The sequence below is a fragment of the Callithrix jacchus genome, chromosome 11 (assembly GCF_049354715.1).
Source record: "Callithrix jacchus isolate 240 chromosome 11, calJac240_pri, whole genome shotgun sequence".
NCBI classification, from domain to species: Eukaryota; Metazoa; Chordata; class Mammalia; order Primates; family Cebidae; genus Callithrix; species Callithrix jacchus.
In genome coordinates, this window is record NC_133512.1 from 110,387,052 (window position 1) to 110,410,539 (window position 23,488).

Consider the following 23,488-nt stretch of genomic DNA (forward strand, 5'->3'; position numbering starts at 1 on the left):
TATGTACTATAATATACATAATCACAAAAAAATCTCTTTATGCAATTTACAAATAAGTACATATCCATGCATTGATTGGGGCTCAAAATTTTGTTATGAATAGAGGTGTGTAGCTCACATTCCTAGTACCTCACCCATATCGTTCAGGTCTTTCAGTGTGCCCCTGTTGACGTCTATATGCCACTATCTGCTTTTCTGTGTCTGAGGGCTTTTTCAGAAACCTTGGAAGGCCACTCTGCTCACGGGGCACATATGGAAAACTAAAAATGCCTCAAGTATTTACAGCCCCTAGAAGCAGCCCTTAAATAACAATTCTTTCAAAAAATGGTCATTTCGCAGTTGGCAAGATAATTATGAGACTAGCAATTCGGTACCATTTCTTAGAACGCTTCCTGTGTTTAAGCTCCAGTCTGCTCTGAGGTTCGCAGCTTAATGGAAACCTTTTTACTGGCTGCATCTTCTTCGCTTTTCACATCCCCTCCTCCCTAGATGTCTCCTCGCACTTTCCAAGTAGAAGAGAGCCTTATTTCTCCAAGAACCTAAACTAAAGTAAGCCTGTGATCAAATCCATCAGATGCTACTGCTCCAAACTAAAGCTCCATTCTGTTAGTTTTCAACGCAGCCTCCTGTTCAAAAGTACCAACAAAGCAAAATCAGTCTCGTTTTACTTTTCCCTATGGTTAAGTCTAGTAATGTGGTATAATATTAAAACATAAATAAATAAGTTAACTTGGCGGCAAAACACTTAGGTTAGTTCTAGGACCTGTTTAAGGGTCTTTGTTTCCTTTCACTGGTATCTTCAATGTCCACATTGGGCTGCTCGAACTCAGAGCCAAGGGATGGGGAAGGTACTCCCCGTGGATGGTGACGATAATATCAGAAATAAGCCTGTCTTTTGTTCTGATGGAATTACGTTTCTTCTTTTAATTCATGCAAACAAAATCATGGCTCACTAGCTGTCTGTGTTTGTTTTTATTTATTTAAACAGTCTTCAATGCCTCCTGGAAAATTACAAAGAAAAATATCGGCAATGATAAAAACTAAGAACTCTTGTTTAGAGATTATTCTTCTAGATCAGATAATTTTCAGTATTGATTTTTTTCCCGAGGAACTTGCTAGAGATATTTGCATAAAACAAGTTATTAAAACTACAAATTGTACCCCACCCACGGCTGTCACCATAACTCATAACTCCTGTTTTTTATCTTTCTTCTCAAATATTAGCTCTGAAGAAGAGCCTGATTTTCTTAAAAACAAGTATTGAGTCCAAGGAACACTGTAAAGCAAGAGAGAGATTACTACATTCTATATTTTATAATACATATAAACACATCAGGAAGGAGTATGCAGGATTTAATGTTCTCTGTACATTACTGCTAAACTATTTCCAAAGAGAGTAGTGGAATATTCTTCCTGTCTCTTATATAAATGCCTCCTTCCTTTCTTAATTTTGATTGAATGACATATATTCTGACTCTTCGTGACATGGATTACACTTAAACATCATACTTCTTAACCAAAAGATGTGCAAAGATGTGACATACCTTAGAAAAAATTTTCATATTGTTTATATCGTTTGGCTAATAGATGGAGATCAAGCAAATTAGTAAGAATTCTCTGATAGCTCCTGTGTAAAAACTCAGATTCTTCTTAGGAGAAAAACTAGTTATTCACATTTTTACTTGGATGAGCATTCACTTGTGGTCAGTGCTATAACAAGATCTCTCAGGGTGCCCAATATGGGATCATTTTTAATTTGCCAAGTGATGAAATTTCCAGACAGAAAGAGCCTTTTTTGAATAATAAATGGCTGCAACATATGTACAAGAACACTTCCAAAATAAAAGTGTCCATTTTTTTTTAGAGCAAAGGACTTTCCCACTAGCCTAGTATTGAAATTATACAGATTGGAAAGTATGGGAAATTACTGGGAATGTAATCAATATTTTGAAATTCAAAATTATGTAATATTTTTTGGGGTAAGTTTCTTAAAAATAACTGTAATGCTTTGAATTTGTCTACCACTACAAAGTCATCATAAACCATAAATCAACGAACTCAATTTATAGCACCTAAGATTTTCTCCCTTTATAACTTAACAGACTAATTCTTAAGCATATTCTATTCTTCTGTCAGTGTTGTATGTATGTTTTTACATTAGAAACCACATTTAAAGCTCCTTGAAATCTCTCACTATTTCATTTATCTTGATAGTGTTAGGTTTCCTCAGCAAATAAAAAATAGTGTTTATTTCACTCTTTTGATTTACTGCTTTAGCCATTATAGCATGGTTTGTTTACTTCCATAGCCAACTTCACTCAGTGTACATTGAGTAAATCTTTTACCCTACTTTCTGGTAACTCTATACCAGGATGTGGCTTGACCTTTCTGGTCAGCAACTTCTTTCTCTAACCTTGAAAGTGAATTCATCGCTAGAAATGTTGGTGTCATTCACTCTCACAGATTCAAAAAAGGTCTCTGCATAATCTCTGTATAATTAAACACACACACACACACACACTCACACACATGCAAATGCACATACACACAGGCATGCAATTGAATTAACAATGTGCAGTAATTGTGTGAGTGATAAATTCCATGTACCAAAAAGTGGGTTCTAGCTACAGCATAAGCAATTTCTTCTATTTAGTGCTTGTCATCGGGCATAGCACATGATTAGATTAAGAGTATTTTTTAGATTTAACCCTACAATAAGATTGTGTAACAACTGATAAGATTTTGTTTTGAATTCCAAAAGTATGTAAGGGTAACATGAGCTTATCAGATAAGCACTTCAAAACCCATTTATATGGACTGTGAGAAATACATAAAATTATTTTATAATTTCCAATGTTAATTATAAATGAACGCTCTGTTTTTCTGTTAAATTCATTTTTAACTTTTCAGCTAAACTTTCTAATAACCAGGAGCAAGATTACTTTGGATGTACATATTGCCATCACTGTGTGGCCATTACCGATATTGGGAGCAATCTCAAAGTGTTTTGGAGAGGAATGTAAGCCGATCTTTGTGATTATACTACAGAAATGGACATAAGCATTAGATGTTGATTGGGATAGAGATGACATTTAGAATTTTACTTTCTTTCAGTCAGCATTTTTGTTTTTTAAAGAAACTACTAAAAATCACATTGAGAGACATAAATTAGGAGCAAAAAGTGAAAAGAAATAATGATTAGTGTTACACAAAAGCAAAAATGAAGATATATAGATATGCAAATATGAGCTCTCCGTGTGAAATAATACCACAAAATCCGTGTCTGATTTTTTTTCCATGACTTTTATTAATGCTTGATAAAAATGGCTTGAATAATGGTGCAGTCCAGCACCCCTCAATTATACTCTGAGTTACACCTATGGTATTCAAAAAGCAAAGACAGAAAACAAGAAATGGGCAAATTAATTAAAGATAAACTGTTTTCAATTAAGAAAAATGATGAATGCCGCTCTCAGGAGCTCGTGTATTGCAAATCTGCCTTTGTCTGTCACTAGGAGCCTTTACTTTCCAAAAGGATCCTGCATGAGAACTGTTGAGATGAGAACAAGTATGACTTGAAAATAAACTGTTTATATGATATGTACATATGCAATAGCAGGTTGTTATGAATATATTGATAACTTCTAAATGTATAGCTTTAGTGCAGATGTCTCTAATAAGACTTGCAACTCCAGTAGCTTACTCTAAGTCTCCTCTTAGATATGCATTGGCTTCCTCAAGCACAAATGTTGACAATAAAACTAATCATCCCTTTCATGACACCTGTACCATTTCTAGCTGCCTAATTGCCTACCCTGGAAATCTAACTACTCTCCATGTCTTCTCTTTTTTTTTTCGGCCAACCTACTGCCACCATCACACACATACCCAACCAGACCAATCTATTCGGCTCTTTAATGTTGATCTACTCCATCTCCTCCTTGCTTACTCCTCTCACATTAACTTTATTTGGAAGCCTTACTTATTGTGACTCCTTCTTTTCAGTCTTTTCTCTTTCCAAATAATTTTGCATTCTGCAGGTAGTGTCATTTTAGAGAAAAACAAATCAATCATGTTTCTGTCTTGATGAACTCTTTAATGATGTTTCATTTCCTCAACCTCGAATTTGTTAAAGTAGTATCCAAGGCCCTTAAGAATCTGTCATTGCCAACGTGTGCAACAGCATCTCCACCACCCTTCCCCCATCTTTCTGTAGTTGAGTCATGATCAATTACTTTAATTTGACAAACACATCATATTATCCCCTCGTGTGATTCTTTAGCCTCATCTGAGATTGCATGACTCTAATGATGTTCTTTAAGATCATGAAAGATGTCTCATTTTTAGTTAGATTCACTCTGAATACACAAATGTGAGCGCGCATGTGAAAACGCGCACGCGCGCGCGCGCGCACACACACACACACACACACACACACAAAATGCAAGGTAGAATTACTATATCCAAAAGCACTGGAGGCTTATTTCTCTCCAGATTGAATGGGCTTACAATTTAGTCAATGATCATCCTGCTGGAGATCACTATATTCCACCTAGGAAAAAATCCTTCAGAGTGAGGAAAACAATGTTGCCCCTAAATACACTGGAAGATTTCATTTAATGCTGTTCTAGACCCCTGGGAATACAGGAAAGCAATATTTACTCTAACCTTTCATAGTCCATTGAGAAACCAGAAATTTGTGGGACAGGGCTTTTCTTTGTAATAGAAAACTGATACTGACTTTCCAAATACCTATGATGAATTTCATCTCACAGATTTTCAAAGGTATCTACTCCTACCCCCTCGTTTTCAGATGAGGAGACTGAAGCCCAGATGAATGCTATGATCTCTCTGAACACGTCTATTACTGTTGTTTTCTTTTAGAAAAAAAAGTAAAGGCAATTTTTCACATTGATCAAATGTTTTCATTTCCTCTTTGCATCATATGCAAACAAAATTTAAAAACCAATCTATATAGCTCTATCAAAGCCCTTGACTATAAAAAGCATAACATATTTAACATAAATAGTATATTCAAGAATATGAACACAGAAATGTGTTTAGAAGATCTCCCAGATCCAGCACATACCACATATATCCCACGCTCCCTGGAAGAGGAGTTGATCAATGTATCAAATTTATTGATCTCACTGATGATCTGAAGTATCAAATTTTACCTGACTAGAAGCAGAGCTTTATATCTTTAAACTTACTGGAATCAGATCCATATTTTCTATGATGATAACTATAATGACAATGAAGTGATTGGCCAAGCAAATATCATTTTAGAAGCGAGGAGTAGAGTGAGGAGGGCATAGCAGCAAGAAAGTTTAAATGCAGTAAATCTTGCCACTGCAACCAAAGAAGACAGAGGAGCAGGAGCAAGCTAAGACTAAAACCCCAATTGTTTACTACTAATGAGTTAATAAATTTAATTTCAGATAAAACATGCTAAGAAATGTAAGCTGAGTCATAGAAACAGCATGACCAAAAGAGCAGAAATATCAAAAAAGGTTCATAGAACTTGCCTATCAATCCTACCTATTAAATATAACTTCTGAACTAATGGAAAGATGAGAATGAAATGAGGGAAAATACTATAACCCCAAGCACATTTCGAGAAGAAACATTGGGTAACTGAGTTGCTAGAACCTGAGGATTTCAAATTACATTTTATTTTAAGAAGGTCTGCAAAGTTGTTAGGACTTACATTCTCATTTTACATGCTCAAATTATACATTATAGGAGACATATAAATGTTATCAGATTGTAAATAAGACTCATTTGAAACACAGTTTTGTATTTCTACATAGATTAGAGACTAATATTATGAAAATATTTTGTATAACTATAAATCATTATAAAAATATTTTATTAATTTAAAGAATATTTGAGTTCACACAGTTAAAATACTCTGCCACGTTTTGTTTTCTGATCCTTGAAAAATTTTCTAACTCCAGCATGCAATGGGATACATAGGTATCCAAAGTACTCTGGGTTGTAGAATACTGATTCAGGGGGAAAGAAACAACAAACAAACTAAAACCTCTTAAGCAAGCTGAAGTGCAACCACAAGGCCCATTCAGTGATAGCCTCGGTTTGTTAATTTTACTTTCCTACCTGACAACAATGCAATCAGAACCTGTTGAAGAAATACTATTTTTTGTGAATTCCTGGGGATTGATGAATGGCCATACCTAAGTGTTGGACGCTTATCAAATTTAATAGTATACGTATTGTTTATATTTTTAAAAGCATTAAGAACATTATTTTTTTCTGATTAAACATAAATGTACATATGTTTTTAAAACATTAAAAATAGAGGCTGGGCGTGGTGGCTGATACCTGTAATCCTAGCACTTTGGGCGGCCAAGGAGGGTGGATCACCTGAGGTCAGGAGTTCGAGACCAGCCTGATCAACACAGTGAAACCCTGTCTCCATTAAAAATACAAAAATTATTCAGGCATGGTGGCATATGCCTGTAATCTCAGATACTCAGGAAGCTGAGGCAAGAGAATTGTCTGAACCTGGGAGGTGAAGTTGCAGCGAGCCAAGATCACACCACTGCCCTCCAGCCTAGGTGCAGTGGTGTGATCTTGGTGTAGCCAAGATCACAAATCTAACCAAGATTAGATTTTCTATGCACAATTTGCAATTGGTTTTATTTGTGTGACTATTTACATATCCATTATGATAATGGTGATTTTTCATTTGTAACATTCTATGTATAGAGTGGTCTGAGAGGACAATTTGAGATCAAACACTTTTGTTTTTATCATTCTAAAATACTTTACAATCTCCTATGATTTTATATGATGATTAATATGAAGGGGTGTTCCCTCCAAGCTGAGGATAGTTTGATGATGATAGAATTAAGAAGACTCAAAAAGGATTTTGGTGACTAATAGTAGGATTTTAGGGTGAGAAAACATGCATAATGTTTTGACCAAAAGCCAAGAGAAGAGGAAGCATACAGCTAGAAAAAGAAATTGAACACACAGAAAGAAGGGCAAAATAAAATATGAGGATTATTTGTGGAGATGAATGTTTTAGGCCCAGAAAATAAATCTTGTTCTATCTTCTTAAAGTATATTCTCAATTCATGTATCAACCAAAGCAAGAAAAATGACTGATATAAATAAATTAAAGAAAGCAAAATTCACCAACTGTCAATAATTTCATCAAAAAAAAAAAAAAAGGATTTCCCTAAATAGAAATTATCATCAGAAATATCCAGTGCAAGCACCTCTTTCTTTGTCTTTCAAATTTGAGCTTGCTTTTTATCTGAGACACTGTGATTGGTCCACCCACTGTTAATATCTACTATGTAACAGACACTATTTTAGGCCTCAGGGGTAAATTAGACAGCTATTGTTTCTGCCTTCTCCTGATACACCAAAAACATAATATGAAAGTTAGATAAATTACTGCATTAAATTCTAGCAAGGAAACAGACAAGGTGCTGAGATGCTTCCTAAATGAAAGCCACTATTTCAGACTGGATTCACAGGGAAGTGACTTCTGAGAAGTGGCAGATAATCAGACTGAAAAATAATAAGATGCTGGCCATGCTTAAGCATATACATGCATGCACATACACATACACACAGTTGGACTTTAATATGTATTTAATAAAGTCAGTTTTCATCACTAGCAATAATGTCTTTGGATAGAACCATCCGTTGTAGCCTCCTTCACTTGGGCAAACCACACTGCATCCTCTTCAGGCTAGAAGCCTCTACGATAGGGTTCTAGTACTCACTGAAACCACCTCAACTGGTGGTCTCTGGCTGTCAGAATAAAGGCGGTCTTTTGGGGCTTCTCCCTAGAGCACTCCTGAGAGACTGTTTCTGTTCATATTTCTGCCTGAGTCACGTTTCATTACTGCAGAACATGGCAATTTTCTTTTGAGCACCAAACATTCTTTTGACATTTTGCCAAGGAAAACTACTTAATTTGAAAGGTAGCCAGTGGTCACATAACACTCTCTGTTCAGATAGTTTTCCCTCAGAATATATAATCAATTCATCAGTTATTCTTAGTGGTACACACACAGTGGTGCAATGCCTGGTGTTAGTGACATGAAAAAGTGTTATGGTGACATTATGGTTTGGATTCCATGTACCCACACCTTGCCTTAGATTACATTTTAGTTACCTTCCCAATCCATCTCAGCAGGATACAAGTCCAATGGTCAGAAATCATATTTAAGTGAAAACTACTAGGCATTTCTTAACTCATCCCAAGATTAGAAGTATCTCAGTTTTAAAGGAGTTTCCTTGATAATTTGGCAATAACCTTGACATAGGACCCCAGGTTAGAAAATATATATATAGGATAATTATTGTAAGGTTCATGCTGGAGATTGATAGAAAATAATAACAGCTGAATGTGGTAAGGTGTGCTATAGCGGGGAGAAATCCGTTCCTCCCTGGGGAATCCTAGTCATCAGAGAAGGTAGCCAAGGTCTCCTGTCTTTGCTTTGTATTTGTGAAATGTCTCTGAGTTCAACAGGAATAACTAAGTCTAACAAATTTAAACATAATTTCAAAATATACTCAACATAGAGTAATAGGTAACATTTCTGCAACAGTCTCCAATAGCTAAACAAACCAAATGAATAGAGTATCTATCTAAATATAATAATCATTGAAAATAGTGATTATAATTTTAGTACACCTCATATGTATACTATGTATATGTTTATAAAATGTTTCCAAATTTATTTCTTGTTATCCTTGAGTAATTTTTCCAAGTAAGTGCAAGAATGGGCACTATACATATTAGAAATGAAGAAACCTCAGGTTTGGGTTATGTCCCTAGAATCACCCTTTGCAGAAAGGTGTGGCACATTTGAGTTGGAAAAGTTGATTTATGTCCTGGTTCTGTCTTATTCTTGCAGTTAAGATTGGGAAACCCTCAAATACTTTTATTCCTCATTTGGATATCAGTAATAATGCCCACCTCACCAGATTGTAAAGGGATCGACAGATGCCAAAAAAGAAAAAAAAAGTGAAAGCAGTAAATGTTAACCAGTATAAAAGAATTATTCTCTTCCTCAGCTCAAGAGGAGCTCAAAGTCAAACGACCCTTACCAAAGAAGTGGTTTCCCCAGTGCTCTGAGAGCCAGTCATTAAGGACCAACCATCCAGTGAAGGCTGAGCAAGCCACTCACAAACCCAGCCCTTCCCTCACAGATCACCTATCCACCAATATCGAATACTGCACCAACACCAAAGAACAATAATTCTGGAGGAAATGGGGACAGTACAAATTGGAGTATATGATAAAATGTTCTTTCTTGAATCGGTAATTACTTTTAATTGGAACAAGCACACCAATATTTTTGTGTGCAGTTCCTGACTCATTATATTAACAAGAATAACTCTTCTTAGGATTTCTCACTGAAAGAGATAAAATAGATCATCCTCCATGTTAAATTAAACCATGAGGCATGGAGCTCGTCAACACATAACCTGAGTGGAAAATGCTAATCCCTCATTTCTTAAACTCATTCCCCACCACAGACACCTTTAGCCCAACACGGTGAGTGCTAATGATTGGTGTGACTTGAAAAATGTTTTTCCTATTCACATATGTAATTCCTTTTTGAAAATCTGCTAAAATATTTCTCACTGAATTCCCACAGCTTCCAACAACAGGTCAACTGCTTCCCATAAGCTGAAGAAAGGTGCTTAGAAGTATGGTATCTGTACTTTCCTCAGTGAGGCAATGGGCAGAGACATGTACATTTAGCAGACATCCTGGGGAAGAGGGGAATTTGGCTCCTGTCTATTTTAAGACAATAAGGCATTTCTTAGGTTTCATGTTAGGGGCCCATGGACTAAGCTATGACTTGATGGGCATGGCACTTTCCAGGTAAAATTCTTCTGTTTAAATATAGCAGGGAAAAGCAACACATCTAACAGAGACAGGGGAAGGAAGAAAAAAGAATGGGAACTTTTAATTCAACCCTGAGGAAAGTGGAGTCTGTCAGGAGGCCCAGAGAGCTCCCCTCAGGGCTTGCAGGAAAAAACTGATATTCAACCTTGAGGATTTGAAAATCCTAAAGAGAGTTTTCCTTAACTCTGCCTTCCCAAAGATTCCTGAGCTGAGATTTTCTCAGTAATCAAAGGTAGCCATCAAAGTGTCTCCCAGGAGCGAGAACTTTTCCTCTTCACATCTGTTTCTTCAAATGTAACATGGGGACACATTTGATCACAAGACATCCTCAAGTAAAACTTAAAACACATATAAAACATGGAATCAGCCTAAATGCCCATGAAGGGTGGATTGGATAAAGAAAATATACTACATGTATACCATGGAATACTCTACAGTGATAAAATGAATGAGACTGTGTCTTGCAGATGTCTGGATGAAGCTTGAGTTCTTTATCTAAGTGAACTAGCACATAAACAGAAAATAAAATAGCACATGTTCTCACTTATAACTGGGAGCTGAACATTGAATACATATGGACACAAAGCGGGGAACAACAGACACTAATACCTACTTGAGATGTAGGAAAGGAGTTGGGTGAGGATTCAAAAACTACCTGTCGTGGCAAATTGGATAAAAAGTGAAAACCCTTCGGTAAGCTGCATCCAGACCCATCTCACATGCAAGGATACACAAAGACTCAAAACAAAGGGGTGGAGGAAGATTTACCAACCAAATGGAGAGCAAAAATAAATAAATAAATAAAAAGCAGGAGTTGCAATTCTCGCCTCTGATAAAATAGACTTTAAAGCAACAAAGATCAAAAAGTGCATGTATATTACATAATAGTAAAAGGATCAATGCAACAAGAGCTAACAATACTAAATATACATGCACCCAACACAGGAGCACCCAGATACATAAGACAAGTTCTTAATGACTTATAAAGAGACTTAGACTCCCACACAATAATAGTGGGAGATTTTAACATCACACTGTCAATATTAGACAGATCAACAAGACAGAAAATTAACAAGGATATCCAAGCCTTGAACTCAGATGTGGAACAAGTAAACTTAATAAACATTTGTAGAACTCTCCACCCCAAATACACAAAACATACATTCTTATCAGTACCATATCACACCTATTCTAAAAGTGACTACATAATTGGAAGTAAATCACTCCTCAGCAATTGCATAGCATTTCACAGGTTTAAATAAAATATTGGTTGGCTGCTTGTTTGTTATTTTCCTCCCTTATTCCTTCCTATCTCCATTGTTAAGCACAATTATTCGCATAAAAGAGGTTTTCAATACCAATTTTTAGACTGCATTCTAGCCTGGGCAATAAAGCAAGACTCCCATTATCTCTTCCTCTTTCTCTTCCTCTTTCTCTCTTTCATTTTCTTTCTTTTTTTCTTTCTTTCTTTCTCTCTCTCTCTTTCTTTCTTTCTCTTTTCTTTTTCTTTTTTTCTCTCTTTAAAAAAAAAAAAAACTACCTGTCTTATACTATGCTTATCACCTGAGTGGTAAAATAATGTATACAAACGAACTCTTATGACACAATTTATCTATGTAACAAACCTGCACCTGTACCCCTCAAGCTAAAATAAAAGTTTAAAAGGGAACACATAAAATAAATACGAAATAAAAAACATATAAAACCCTAAGTTTCCCAAAAGGGGAACTGCTTTACAGAGATCCTGCAATGGAGATTTATTTTCTTTTCTGGAGGACATTTGGTTTCTTTAGGAGGAAGATGGAATAATTCTTCTGAGCCATGGTCAGTGAAGTTATGAGTTTCACAATGAATTATCTGCTCCTTGAGGGCGAGCTGATTCAAGAGACAAGTTTGAACTCATCACTCTTAACTCACTTCTCTAGATAATTAATTATGGGTGAGGTGCCAGTAAAATTTTGTCACACACTCAGGGTATTTCTGGCAACATCACAGTGAGATTCCATCCTTCTCACTGTGAGGAAGGATGAAAAACCCAACAGCATGGCAGTTGGGAAATGTGGATTCTCATTCAAGCTGTGTCACGTTGGACAAGTCACTGGAAATTGATAATTCTAAATTTTCTCAACGTGTTGTTACTATCCTGTGGGATTATTTGTGAAAAGCTAATAAGGTGATGGATATATTACTCCATTGCAAATTGTAGATTTTTTTATATGCTTTAAGTTCTGGGGTACATGTGCAGATCGTGCAGGATTGTTACATAGGTATACACGTGCCATGGTAGTTTGCTGCATCCATCCCCCTGTCACCTACATTAGGTATTTTTCCTAATGTTATCCATCCCCAATCTCCCCCGCCTGCTATCTCTCCTCTAGCCCCAGACCCCCACAACAGACCCCAGTGTGTGATATTCTCCCTCCCTGTGTCCATGTGTTCTCATTGTTCAACATCCACTTATGAGTGAGAACATACAGTGTTCGGTTTTCTGTTCTTGTGTCAAAGACACATGCAAACCTATGTTCATTGCGGCACTGTTTACAATAGAAAAGGTTTAGAACCAACAAAAATGTCCATCAATGATAGACTGGATAAAGAAAATGTGGCACATATATACCATGGAATACTACATAGCCATAAAAAAGAATGAGTTCATGTCCTTTGCAGGGACATGAATGAAGCTAGAAACCATCATTCTCAGCAAATTGTAAAGATTTTTAAAGCAAAGTATTTTTAAACTACATTTTATTGTGTGTATTTAAGATACACAACATGATGTCATAAGATATATACATATAATAAAATGGTTAGTATAGTGGAATAAATTAAAATATCCATCATCTCACAGAGATATTCAGTCTCACTGCCCCTATGGCAAGAGCAGCTATACAATACTCATCTAGCAAAAACCCTGAATACAATACACTGTTAAAAACTGTGGTCCTCATTCTGTACATTAACTCTTTTGACTTGTTCAACTACATTATTTGCTACTTTGTACGCTTTGACCTACATCTTACAGAAAGATGAAGTGGTGGACATATGTTCTGAAACCCCAACTGAGACACCAAATCCACTAGGTATGTTTGAGGTATGATGGGATATAGAATTTTTCTTTTCTTTTCTTTCTTTCTTTCTTTCTTTCTTTCTTTCTTTCTTTCTTTCTTTCCTTCCTTCCTTCCTTCTTTCTTTCTTTCTCTCTCTCTTTCTTTCTTTTCTTTCTTTTTTTTGAGACAGAGTCTCACTCTGTTGCCTAAACTGGTGTGCAGTGGTGCAATCACAGCTCAGTGCAGCCTTGACCTCCCGGGGGCTCAAATGATCCTTTCACTTCAGCCTCCCAGATAGATACAGGTGTGAACCACCACGCCTGGCTAGATTTTTTTATGTGTGTGTATTTTTTGTAGAGAAGGGTTTTCCTATATTGCCCAGACTGGTCTCGAATTTCTGGGTTCAAATAATCTACCTGCCTTGGCCTCCCAAAGTGCTGGGATTATAGACATGAGCCACCATGCCTGGCTGAGAATTTTTCAATTAGAACTACTACCTAAAATCAAGTTTCCTAAATCCATACCAGGTGAGGTCTGGGCATTGTGCTTCACACACCTTGCCTTAGTTCTACAAGAAATTACATTTTGAAGTGCACTAGTGGCAAGAATCTGTGCGTTTTCTTCTCAAAGGGGAGTCAGAAAGCAATGGGATAAATTTCTGGCTTCTTTCAGTGCTTTGAGTCCTTCCTTTACTGTACACATACAAATGAGCCTACTGTTTATCCAAAGCCCAGACCATTTGAAGTTATGAATGGGAAGAAGTCACATAAAACTAGAGAACTATCACTCTGTGTTTTCATGGACCCATTTCCTTAAGTCAGGCTACTATGATTTTGGCAGACATCTTAAGCTAGATGTTGCCATTTGACCAATCTAATCTATCCACAATTCTAACCAGATTTTTAATAATCTGTTTAGGTAAATGTCAAATGAAATAGGATGGTGTAGGGCATATGCTTTACATAAAATGTTTCCCTTGGATGATAGACTTTGCTCATGGTAACCAACAGGATATGTCTAGACCTTTGGATGCCATATTGACTCTTTCATAGTTTGGCCCAGCCTGTCTTTCAGCCTTCCTTTCCATTTTCCCCAAACCACCCAAGGCTATAACTACTGAGGATAATGTACAGGACTCTGAATGCTCCGTTCTTATGTAATGGTACATTCTCTACCCTCTTTTGCTAAGTCCTTTCTCTTCCCCCACTCAATCTAATAAGACCCTACTAACTCTCTAGTGCTTTATTAAACCAAGATCCAGCTGGGTTAGTCCCATTTTTCCTTGTGATTCTAGCAGTCTTAATGCATCTGGTTTATCACCTGTATATTGTGTATCATTGTGTTTTCCTCATCTAATCTCTCAGGAAAGACTGTAAAGGCTAGAATTGTGATGAATCATCTTCGTATCCTAGATGTCTAGTGTAGTATGTATATATAACTAAGTCTGCAGAAATAAATGTTGAAGAATAAATGAATAACCATTTCTAGTGCATCAATATCTGTCACTTATAAAGCGCTAATAATTTCTTTATATATAATAACCCGCTGATGGAATACTGCAGGGGGACAGAATGTAAGTTTATAGTTCAGAATAATAAGATGAAAATGTTACTCACATGAATGATGGATCTTTCTCAGTTTTAAGTATGAACAATGTCCTCTTTATGTGGCTACACAGATGATTCCCCTGAAATTTAAATTATTTTATTTTTAGGAGATGGAACTGAAGGGAGTATGAGACCTGCTCACTTCTGCAAGCAAGCCATTCTCCAGCTCTTTTTGGAACCTTTGGGGTTGTCACAGACTAGGGAGGAAATATTTGAGGTCCTATTTGTTTCTCTCTTGGGTCCACTGTTAAGGAGGCATGATAAACTGTCATAGAATTGCCAACCCTGCCCAAATCCTATTTCCTCTGGGGCTCTATGAAGATAAATAAAACATTTTCTAAAAAGATTGAGACAAATTAGCTTTCAGCCTCTTCAAATACAGTTCATCTGACAAAGTTCCATCTTTCTTCTCAAGGATTACTGGTACCAACTAATAGCACTGGCTCATCTATTAGCTTGAGGAGCTCACACAGGAAAGACACAAAACCAACAACCAAACAAACAGAAAAACTGATTTTCTGTGATTCATTAAAATGTTTTCATTTTAAGTTTTGATCTTCACAGAGTGTGGAATTCTCTGCTAGTGAGTAAAGATAAGCAGCTTTATTGCCTGGCAAACATCATTTTGATTTTGCCACTGAGTAGCCCCTAAAGAGAATACAGTATTTACAAACAAGGCTTCTGGCATGTTCTCCTATACTTCCCCGTCCTCTCACAGTTCCAAACGCCTCTTAAAATAGCTTTACAAGTGCCTTCCCAACATTCCCCAGGAGGACATCATGTTCCCAGTGTAAGTGATGGTGGTCCAGGAGCACATTCTATCACCTAATTGTGAATTTCTCTGGATCATGAAATGCTCAATGTCTCAGACAACACAGCTTCCTCAACTCGCTGCCAATTGCTTCTCCTTTCACTTTCCCCTGATGTAAAACAAAGCAAAAAAGACAACCCCCCAAAAATGGCATTTCATTTTGACAACATTTGTGGCAAAGCTGATTACATTTACGGTTGTCAGGACTTCGGGATGAAGTAATCTGCTATTTGGAAGAAAAACACTGACAAAATTAGGAGAGATGACATCAAAATATAGCTTTGTAATTTGTCTTTTTCCTTTCTTACTCTAAAGAAACTGTACAGACAATTTTTGCAAATTTGGCAGTAGACGTGACAACTGAGTTTCCTAATGACCTTATGAATTGGGGATGCAAAAGAAAGCAGCAGATTGTATGTTGTTTTATAAAAGAGTTCATCCATCACACTTCCTTCAGCTTTTGAAGTTGTCATACATCTCCAAGGAACAAACTCATTGTGTAATTAGTTTTCAATTATTCTCGATTATGTAATTGCAAGATTAAGTTGATTTATTTTTATGAGCAGCAACATTTTTTTTAAAATACAGTATTCCAAGTAGATACTGCAATGACTAATGAGAACCCTAATCATTTACAGACAATTCAGTAGTAAAAATGACTAGATTATATTTCCAAAGCATCTGGAAAGCAAGGAAGTAGATGCTCTCAAGATTAGAGTAGTTCATTGAACCAGGTTCTCAGCAGGGACCCAGAGAACAACACAATGGCTAACACTTGTTCTGACAGGTTGGCATCGTTTTATATCTGTCATTAAAATTTTGACAATTCCTCATGTTTGAATCCAGCATTTCCAATAAAATCTTACTGCTAAATTGTAAGTCCCTTCATCAGGGAAACTGAAGAAGAAAGGTGAAAAACAGAATCAAAAGTCCCACACAAACCAGAAAGAATAGCAAAAGATTTTTATAGCCTCATGTCTTTCTTAGGAGGAATAAAACTCTAAGATTGAAAATAATCATGTGGAACCTTCTACATGTAGGGTGGTGAAATTGACAATGGGCTGTCAGGATGTTCAGATTCAAAATCCTGTTTCTATCACCTCGGATTGCTGTCATCCACATAACAAGCTATGACTTTTTACCGTTAGTAAGTCTCCTTACTATAAAACAAAGGCATCAGATGAGATGAGGTTGGACATCCCATTAAATCTTTAAATCCACGAAAGTGAAGATATTAAAGGCAACCTGACAATGACACAATTGTCCCCAAACTGAATATACTTATTCACTACTTTATATTGCCGGAAACTGTAGTATCCTTTGAAAGACACCAGAAGCTCAAGACAGGGAAAGATGTCAACACCTTCTCTTTCTAAGCTCCCTAGAAGGTGGTGAAGGCAAGTGGAAGATCCTCCGTGCTAAGGATCTTAGGTCCACTGTAACTGCTAAGGCTGAGTAGTGCTGTTAGGAGGGAATGCTAAGCCCTTTGTAAGAGAGCAGATGAAAGTGGACACCTAAGTTTAGTTCTTCTCCTTTTGAGTAAGGCTAAGCCTATCACATGGCAAATTATCCAGGATGTTACTTTGTTTCATGAGGTACATTGTTCATCATCTTTGTTCATATATCTTTTATATACGGTCAAGTAAAAAGAGAAAATTGTATGAAATCCATCCCTAATAGGGAAAAAAAGTCTGTTTAAATTATATGCAATGTTTTGTTGGCTAAAATTTCTTTTAACATACACGATATGCAAAAACAAAAAAGTTTGGTTCCCTTAAAAGTTTATGTGTTTGAGATTAATTAGATTCAGCTTAAATAAAATAATATTACCATATAGCTATAAGCATGGCCTAGAGGAAATTTTGCTCAGGCTTAGATAAAATATTGGTTTTGAAAGTAGAGACATTTATCAGAAAGGAAGTTTTATTTTCAAAGAAAAAATTCACCTAGAAAGAGTTTCTTTGAGCTATTTCAGAAAAGAATAACTTGGTATTATGAAATCAACAGAAGTAGATTGGGGTAGTAGGAAACTTGGAACTCTTAGCAGGCTACTAGCATAAAATATCATTAAATAAATATTTATTGGGCTCTGTTATGTGCCAAGAATAGAGGCAGGCATCAAATTTAATGCTGAGAAGAAGGAGGGGGAGGAGGGGGAGGGAGAAGAGGGAGGAAGAGAAGGGGGAATAAAAGGGGAGGAGAAGGAAAGGAGGGACTACAAATTTCGGCCCTTACTGAGCAGTTTTCTTTTAATGAAACCGGAGAAAATCAAAGGAATTTCATCATATAAAGGTGTTGAATATAAGGTATTAGTGTAAGATAAAGAGTAGGTCCACGTGAAGAGGTTAATTGTCAAATTACCTAAGTGGGTACCATTAGCTTTCATGTGTAAAGCCCATGTCCAAAAAGCTGGAAGGACTAGAGCAACATTCAGACAGTATCAATTTTCCTAAAGGCAGAAGATAGAGCAAAGGAAACACCTCAGAGGAGGCATTCCTAAACAACCTCTTAGGACTTCCTTTACTTCTCAGATAGAAACAAGAATACTCTGTCTGCTACGGGAAAAGCAAAAAATGATTTATGGTGTTTTATTTAAATGATATTTGGGGTCATATGGCCTTGCATAAAGTGGCCTTTCAACTAGGCTTGCAGTTTTTTAACTTAGCTTCGTCATGACCATGGCTGCTGAAGCTTGGAAGATGCTGTGACAAAGAGAAGAGGGACGTAGAGAAGACAGCCCTGGGATAATTTTTCCTCTCCTCTTCTTGAATTTACACACTCAGAGAAGTGGAAACGTCCAAACTTGGTAAAGAAACCACTCAAATCTTTCAAAAGAGAGAAGTAAAAGGCATTTGTTGTCCAAATTCTTAAAAATTCCTGTAAAATATATAATCATGGGAAAATAAAGACAGTTAAATAAAAACTACAAGATGCCAAGAAATAATACGCTTTCCTAAGTACTGAAATAGGAATATAGTGGATTAAAGGAAGACAAAAAAGAGAATTAAGATATTCAGGACATGAATTCTGTGACCATTTTTAGATAGTTCTAGAGCTTAAGAATATGGAAATGTAAGATTAGAGAAAACGCAAAAGAAGGATAAATAATACAATGACAAAAAGAAAAAAATATTTATCTTATGCCTGGCTAAAATTTATCTTCAAGAAGCATGGCAAAATATTTACTGATTTAATGAAAATCCCAAAGAAAAATGAATGCAATGGAATATCATTCAGTGCTGAAAAGAAAGGAACTATCAAGCCATGAAAAGACATGGAGGAACCTTAAATGGCTTGAATTTACACACTAAGTGAAAGAAAGTTATTACTAACTGAAAGAGGTCAGTCTAAAAGACTGCATACTGTGTGAGTCCAACTACATGACAGTCAGAAAAGGCCAACTGTAGCGACAGCCAAAGAACCAGTGGTTGTCCAGAGTTAAGGTAAAGAGAGGAGGAAATGGAAGGAGCACAGAGGATTTTTTAGGGCAGTGGAAATACTTTGTATGATGTTACATGCATACAGCGGCATCTACATGCCATGATACACTTGTCCAAATTCAGTGGATGCGCAACACCAAGCAGAAACCCTATTGTAAACTATGGGCTCTGGCAATGCTGATGTGTCAATGTAGTTCACCAGTGGAAGCAAATGTCCCATTCAGATGGGGGACATTGATAGTGGAAGGAAGTAGGTGTGTACAAGGGCAGAAGGTATATGGAAACTCTTCTGCTCAATTTTGTGGCGAAATTAAAACTGATTCAAAAAATAAAGGCTATAAAAAAACTATTGCAGCAAGAAAAAAAGTCTTTCGATAATTACATATAGTGACAGAAAAAAAGCTCATTGAATTTTAGATAATTGACCTGTTGGTATCAAGTTTTGTTTCCCACATATATTAGAAAAGTGTATTAAGAGCACTTGGGAGTTTGGGAGAAATAATTTTAAAATGTAGTCAAATGTTTGCTGCAAGTGGAATGAGTAAGTCACTCTAATTTAATTAAAATATGCAAGCCAAATAGGAATGACCTTTAGCAAATCTGACCAATATTTGGTGCAGGAATTTTAATGATCTAGATTCCCAAGTCTTAGGGAATAAACTGAATGAATTTAGAGTCACCATCAATTATTTCTGAAAGTGCATCTCAGACACCAGGAGATGCTGAAGTACAGGAACAGGGGCAATAGCTATTAAGGGAGAAGAGGGTAGGGCTGCCAATCATTGCCAGGACTCTAGATTCAATACCTACTAAAATAACCAAATTAAACTGGACCGGAAAATTTAACAAACCTTAAGCACAAAGAAAAACTACAGAGAGGCAAGAGCAATTGTAGCTGAGGAATGGAAGTGTAAAAAAGACCCATCAGGAATGGACCATGGGCACTGGCATTGTGATGAAGAAGCTATAATAAGCTGACAAAGGGGAGTCATTTGACAACCTTGCTTTTTTTCCATGAAAAAGACCCCTAGGATTCAAAGTGAACATTTCAAAGATCGGAACATCTCATTTTATTTGGTTTGGATATGAAAACTTTCTAGAAAATAGAGATGGCCTCCTTTCTTTCCTAATGCCTAAGATAAAAATAATTTGAATTTTCAGCAAATTCTTATAGAGACAGAAGCCAGGTTATCTCCTTTTAAATGAGAGAAATTTAAAGATGAATGCTAAGGATGTGAATTTCCTGAAGAATGTGTTATGTAACTAACAAACTCTGAGGGAGAGGAGTAATTATCACTTTAATTAATTAGGGCTCGGTTACAGCTCCCTTGTGAAAGATAATCCTTGATTAAAACTGTCAGTATGTAAAAATATTGACTGATATTGAAACGTAAGAGTGTAAAATTTCTATTAATTGTGAAAAAGAAATTAGCTGATATTATCATTTACCAATAGACAGTCATGATTCTCAGAACATGTGGGGCATACAAATAAGTGTTAACAATGGACATGTAAACAGGAACAGAATTATTCCAAGGAGGTTTATCCCATAGGACAACTGGCCTCTTTGGCCTTTTGTTTGTGCATCTGCAATGCAGAAGTTTAGGTTAAGTAATGATAATTGTTTTGCAAAGGAAGGGAATAGATATAACAGTATGAAATGGAAGGAGATTAAACGATGACATTTTACCAATACTTAATGTTTTCCTAATGAGCAGAAATGTTGCCACATACATATGCTTTATAAATATCAACAAATGTTGTATGCCTTGGAAATTTCATACCTGGAAGCCTTGCTGAGACTTTTTCTACCTCTGTGCCTAGAAAGAGCTCCCAGGGGACTATGAAGGCTCAAGCACTTTTAAACTCAAACCCTATAAATTATACTAAGCCAGGAGGTTAGGGGCCAGGACACAGATTCTAATCTTCACCTAAGACTGATTCCTTTACCAGAAAGTCTGTTTTCATGATTTCGTTTTCTGAACACTGACTAGAAGTGAGACTTGCTTCTATTTCTTTTTCATGTTTCTTTTTCCTTTGCCTTAGAAAAATTAGATGCCAAATAATATAATGAGATATCCTCTGAAAGAACTGCTTGTCGTATAGTATTAAAAAAAAAATTAAAAACTGATCATTAACCTTAGATGTGGAAATAATGCCCAGAGCCACAAACTCACTCTTAGACCTAGAATAAGTTATTTAGTGTCAACAAGCCATGGTTTCAAGACTCAGAAAGAAAAAGGAATAAATGTACCACATAAGGGGGGTATGAGGTGTAGAAACAATATATGTAAAGAAATGGCATAGGTTCTAAAATTTGATAAAAACTCCAAAAACAGCAGCTGTCATTTCATGGTTTTTCTTGCCATTATTATTGTCACACCAGAGTATCTCACCCAAAATTCTGAAGTTTCCCCTAATATGGAAATAACTAGTCATGGAAAAATATCCAGTCAGGCTTATTTAAAAATAAAGCAAAATTGAGATTGCTTGTTTACTGTTTAATGATACCCAGTTGCCAGAGACAACAGAAATTAAACCTATATCATCTACCTTCCTCCTGACTTCAGTACCTCCATCCAGCAGAGCACAAAGAAAAATAAAGTCTTTATTATTTAGGCTTACATGTGAAGACATAACTGCCCACTCCACTGATAAAATCTGATAAAAAAAAAAAAAAGTAATTTTGAGGATAAAGCAAGAAAACAGTGGGCATATCTGGGAAACATGCTTTGGCCCTGGAGCTGCTCTTTATCTTCCTCCTAAAATGAAACCAAATGCCCTGATGCTCTCCAAAGAACACAATTAAGTAGAATTTTCTTATCACTTTCTATTTTCATGCTGGTTATGGTAGAAGCGCTTCCCTTTGTAATAGTGCCAAGGAAGGCAGAGTATTAGAAAATCTTCCTTGTGTTCAACAATATAAAACTCTGTGTGAAATATATTTTTTTCCTCTACCTATCAAATTATTCCGTGCTTATCTTTTATAGAAAGGAAGAAAAATTAGGCTTCTGGTAATTATTTAGCTCACAATCACATTCCTCCTAAAGAGCTCCTTTGTAGTTAATTAAATAAGAAATAAGAGGCTTGTCTTCCAATATCATTCAGTCTTGTTTATTGGCTCGGCATGAATGAGGAGGGGAGGAAGGACTTATTTGCTTTATTAAAGAAGAAGAATCATCAGCATGACTAAGGGTGAACAGTAAAGTCAAGAAAAGTCATTATAAGTTTCTTATTCCTAGAGGAGGTATTCTACCCGCCTGTTACTTGGGATTATCAGAGTGCAACATTTTGCAACAATGACGGTGAAATGTATCAGCATTAACATTTAAGACAATTCTCTCACTTCCTCTAACTTCTCCACTAGAGTTGGGAGAGAAGAGGAAGAAGTCCAGGTGCCTGATCCAGCTATATTAGTAATGAGAATCTAGACAGAACACCAGCTAGAAGAATGCAGCATTTTCTTATCACTTTCTATTTTCATGCTGGTTATGGTAGAAGCTCTTCCCTTTGTTACAGTGCCAAGGAAGGCAGAGTATTAGAAAATCTTCAACGTGTTCAACAATATAAAACTGGGTGTGAAATATATTACTTTTCCTCTGCCAATCAAATTATTCTGTGCTTACCTTTTATAGAAAGGAAGAGAGGAGCTCTGGAATCATGAAGGTATATATGATCTGTGAAGATATTAAGCTAATGAGAGGAATTTAAGAAGGAAAAAAATAAAACAAGAAATAGAAAAGAAATCAAGTACTTATTTTTTAAATAGCAGAGACTGATTTAATTTCAAGGGCATATTGTATGCAGATGGGACTGTGCCCCATCCAAACAAACAGGTATCTAGATTTCCTGTACATTGAAATATATGCTTCTTAATCTATAGCTGTCCTCCCAGATTGTTGTTCATTGTTCATACTAGAATTTGCCTAACAAATCAAAAGGTCTCCAGCTACAACAAAGCTCTCCGTTGGGGCCTTGGTGGCCCACATATGAATGGAAAATACCTACAGTAATATCGGCAGCGACATTTGAGTTGGACATCCCATCTTCTTTCCTCCTTGATGCCTTTTACATTCTAATTCATCTGTCTGTTATTTAAAATGTAGTCCTGTGATTACCCACCTCCGTATCAAGGAGGGGGCTTGTTAAAAATCTAGATTCCTGGGCCTGACTCCCAGCCTGACTCAACATCTTTACAAGAGGAATAAAATATCTCAGATATTCAACCTGTGAATTAATCTCTTTTAAATGACTTCTTAGAAGATAGTAGTTATTTAAATAATTCAGACTCTTATCATTTAAAGTACTATACCAGGTGACTATGAACAATAACTTTTGAAAAAGTGGGCCCAGTTCTGCCAAGAGGTCAACATTCAAGAGTATTTAGGATTCTCAGCCTCAGAAAAGAGACGTCCTGCTTTTCTGAGCCCAATAAATACAAATAACTTCAAAAGACTACCTGGCTCCCACAGTTTTTGTTGTGTATTTGCACTAATCTGAAAAATGTAGGTCTTCAGTTTTTATTGTTGCTGTTACTCATTGTCTGTGTGCTGGAAATTTGAATGTAAACTAGCCCTTAGCCTGTGAAGTTGCCTACAGCTTCTCTGATAGAATAAAATGGACGGTGCTTTGCACATCTATGGGGTTGCCTATGATGCAATGAAACGGTAAAATCATTT

General features: G+C 36.3%; 1 protein-coding gene across 8 annotated transcripts in view; it reads right to left on the minus strand.

Moving 5' to 3' along the window:
* The window catches only part of CHRM2 (cholinergic receptor muscarinic 2), a 144,652-nt gene that overhangs the window by 113,400 nt on the left and 7,764 nt on the right, over positions 1–23,488 (minus strand). For 3 of the 8 annotated variants that reach the window (XM_009003003.6, XM_035254672.3, XM_009003001.5), the window contains exon 3: positions 14,568–14,638. The exons of the other annotated variants lie outside the window; for them this stretch is intronic. In XM_009003003.6, the coding sequence (XP_009001251.1) occupies positions 14,568–14,569 (2 nt within the window). In that variant the 5' untranslated portion in view covers positions 14,570–14,638. The remainder of the gene's footprint in view (positions 1–14,567; positions 14,639–23,488) is intronic. 8 annotated transcript variants of the gene reach the window in all.